Here is a 3,328-nt window from a genome sequence, read left to right on the forward strand (position 1 = left end):
GACAAGAAATTTTTCCTCAAAGAGGTAGAGCTTGGCTTTCAGGATCCTCAGTGGCACTGTCCGGTGGTTCTGGGATTCAGTGGAGCAATGGAGGAAAATTAACAAGCCAGTGGTCTCCTTGACCCCTCCCTCATTGGTGTTTGGAAGACATTCTTCCTGGTACCAGTAGAAGCAGATGATTGTGTTTGCCCTGAGAGTGATACATTTTCCCTGGATTTGTCTTTTAGAGATTTTCCTTGCAGATCTATCAGGATGAGCATCCAGGCCCCACCCAGACTCCTGGAGCTGGCAGGGCAGAGCCTGCTGAGAGACCAGGCCTTGTTCATCTCTGCCATGGAGGAGCTGCCCAGGGTGCTCTATCTCCCACTCTTCATGGAGGCCTTCCACAGGAGACACTTCCAGACTCTGACGGTGATGGTGCAGGCCTGGCCCTTCACCTGCCTCCCTCTGGGATCACTGATGAGGACACTTCATTTGGAGACCTTAAAAGCATTGCTGGAAGGGCTTCATATGCTGCTTACACAGAAGGATTGCCCCAGGTGAGGTGACCCAGGAGGGCTGGTAGACAGGGCTCAGGTGTCCAGGGAAAGAACAGCAGGGTCAGGCAGAGAAGTAGCCCAAGTGTGGTACAGAGTCTTCTGATGGTGTTGGCGAGGAAGATCAGGGAGGCTTTGGCCACTGTCCAGATCCTCAGAGACAGGACTGCTCACCATACAGGGTCCACTGTGGGAACAGAAACCTGCCTTTACTCAGTGGAAGGTAAAGGGAATAGAAGTGGGGAATCAAAAGTCAGAATCAAAAGGGAATCAAAAGGGAACAGGGATTGAGAAAAGACAAAGAGAACAGGGAGCACTGAGGACAGGAGCAGCTGATTTATGGGATGAGAATGAAAGCAAAGGTCAGGGATGGGTCCTTCTAAATTCTGAGTCTCTCCCTTACTTTACCCACAGGAGGTGGAAACTTCAAGTGCTGGATTTGCGGGATGTTGACGAGAATTTCTGGGCCATATGGCCTGGAGCCTGGGCTCTGTCCTACTCCACAGAGGCCATGAGTAAGAGGCAGACAGCAGAGGACTGTCCAAGGACGGGAGAGCACCAGCCCTTAAAGGTGTTCATAGACATCTGCCTCAAGGAAATACCCCAGGATGAATGCCTGAGATACCTCTTCCAGTGGGTTTACCAAAGGAGAGGTTTAGTACACCTGTGCTGTAGTAAGCTGGTCAATTATCTAACGCCGATTAAATATCTCAGAAAGTCATTGAAAATAATATACCTGAATAGTATTCAAGAGCTGGAAATTCGCAACATGTCCTGGCCACGTCTGATAAGAAAGCTTCGTTGTTACCTGAAGGAGATGAAGAATCTTCGCAAACTCGTTTTCTCCAGGTGCCATCATTACACATCAGATAATGAACTCGAAGGACGGTTAGTCGCCAAATTCAGCTCTGTGTTCCTCAGGCTGGAACACCTCCAGTTGCTTAAAATAAAATTGATCACCTTCTTCAGTGGGCACCTGGAACAGCTGATCAGGTGAGAAAGGATCATGCACTTTTTATGCAGATCACAGCATAGCCTTGTTCTGTTACAGCAAACATTAGAAGGCATGTACTGTGTGCCAGCCAGTGGCAACGTCACAGTGAAGGGGACATCAGAATATCAACACATTGTCCCATTCAGTGTTCCATGTCCTGGAGTGGCTATCACAGGATCACTCCAATAAGGGCAGAGGGGTCACCTGGGGCAGAAGCTAGAGAGGGACATCATGTACAAGCTAGTTAGTGGGGGTTTCAGCTCTATTGGGGGTGCACATGTGAATTTCCTGTTAGAAAGTGTGTTTCAAGTTGATACGATGTCAAAGAGATAATAGAGGAGGGTATGAAAGGAGGGAAAGCGCATCAAACCTGTCCATTTCACAATAGAAGGTCTGTCCTCACCGGCTTAGTGATCATGAATGATCCTGTCTCTGATTCCCTGTTTGTAAAAGGTTGTTTTGAACTCCAGGAAAGGTAATTGACATGGGAAATGCGTGCTTCCGGGATGGAGGTGAGGGAGTAGGCATGAGAGTGGTAAAAAGTGACAGTTGGTTTGCAGATGCAGGCATGTCAGGGAGCTCCTGTGGATGTGTAGCCCTAGCTGATGTCCCTAGACCTTGCTCAGTTGAGTTCTTTGTGCACATCTCCCACCGGGTACCTGTGGCCCAGAGATGAAGTTTTCTGCTAAAAGATGAAAAAAAAAAGGCTTTAGAGATTTTATGGCCTTGAACCAATCACACAAGCAATGGTGAAAGGGCTGAGGCTAAAATGGGACAGCCCGTGAATGATCAGGGTCCTCATCATGCAGCAACTTGCATGAGGACCATCATCAGATGGTGGCAACAAACTTGTGTTTGGTTGACGCAGCCATTTTCCTTGAGGTTATTCCCCACTACCTTCATCTAACTGGTACCATTGCCCAGAACTAACTTCTTGATCTCCACAGATGCCTCCAGAACCCCTTGGAGAACTTGGAATTAACTTATGGCTACCTATTGCAAGAAGACATGAAGTGTCTCTCCCAGTACCCAAGCCTCAGTTACCTAAAGCATCTGAATCTCAGCTATGTGCTGCTGTTCCGCATCAGTCTTGAACCCCTCGGAGCTCTGCTAGAGAAAATTGCTGCCTCTCTCGAAACCCTCATCTTGGAGGGCTGTCAGATCCACTACTCCCAACTCAGTGCCATCCTGCCTGGCCTGAGCCGCTGCTCCCAGCTCACCACCTTCTACTTTGGCAGAAATTGTATGTCTATGGGCGCCCTGAAGGACCTGCTGCACCACACCAGCGGGCTGAGCAAGTTAAGCCTGGAGACGTATCCTGCCCCTGAGGAGAGTTTGAATTCCTTGGTTCGTGTGAATTGGGAGATCTTCACCCCACTTCGGGCTGAGCTGATGTGTACACTGAGGGAAGTCAGGCAGCCCAAGAGGATCTTCATTGGCCCCACCCCCTGCCCTTCCTGTGGCTCATCACGGTCTGAGGAACTGGAGCTCCATCTTTGCTGCTAGGGAAGGCGTGCCTAGCGGGGTAGATAAATCTAATGTTCTCTTCCAGGCACTTGGACACTAAAACCTACTATGTAGGTGCAAGTTATTTTTCTCTTTTCTTATTTCCTTTTTTAATAGTTCCAAAATTTTTATTAAAGACAATTTGAGACAGGGTTTCACTGGTTTGCTCCAGCTGGTCTCAAACTGCTGGGCTTATGGGATCCTCCTGCCTCAGCTTCCTAAAGTGCTGGGATTACTGGCATGAGTGACTGTGTCCAGGCCACATGCAACTTAAAGGAAGCACAGGCAAGTG

The 3,328-nt window shown here is 48.8% G+C and overlaps 1 protein-coding gene across 2 annotated transcripts; it reads left to right on the plus strand.

The window, feature by feature from the left end:
* The first annotated feature begins 252 nt into the window (after positions 1-252).
* Positions 253-3,036, plus strand: LOC101144999 (PRAME family member 1). 2 transcript variants are annotated; one of them, XM_031003481.3, is made up of 3 exons: positions 253-539; positions 951-1,529; positions 2,478-3,036. In XM_031003481.3, exons 1-3 carry the CDS (start codon positions 253-255, stop codon positions 3,034-3,036), a joined length of 1,425 nt encoding a protein of 474 aa, XP_030859341.3. The 2 variants fall into 2 exon arrangements, with proteins under 2 accessions (XP_030859341.3, XP_030859343.2); XM_031003483.3 differs by lacking the exons at positions 253-539; positions 951-1,529 and adding an exon at positions 1,875-2,005.
* The last annotated feature ends 292 nt before the right edge of the window (positions 3,037-3,328 follow it).

Source organism: Gorilla gorilla, chromosome 1, assembly GCF_029281585.2.
Source record: "Gorilla gorilla gorilla isolate KB3781 chromosome 1, NHGRI_mGorGor1-v2.1_pri, whole genome shotgun sequence".
Taxonomy (NCBI): domain Eukaryota; kingdom Metazoa; phylum Chordata; class Mammalia; order Primates; family Hominidae; genus Gorilla; species Gorilla gorilla.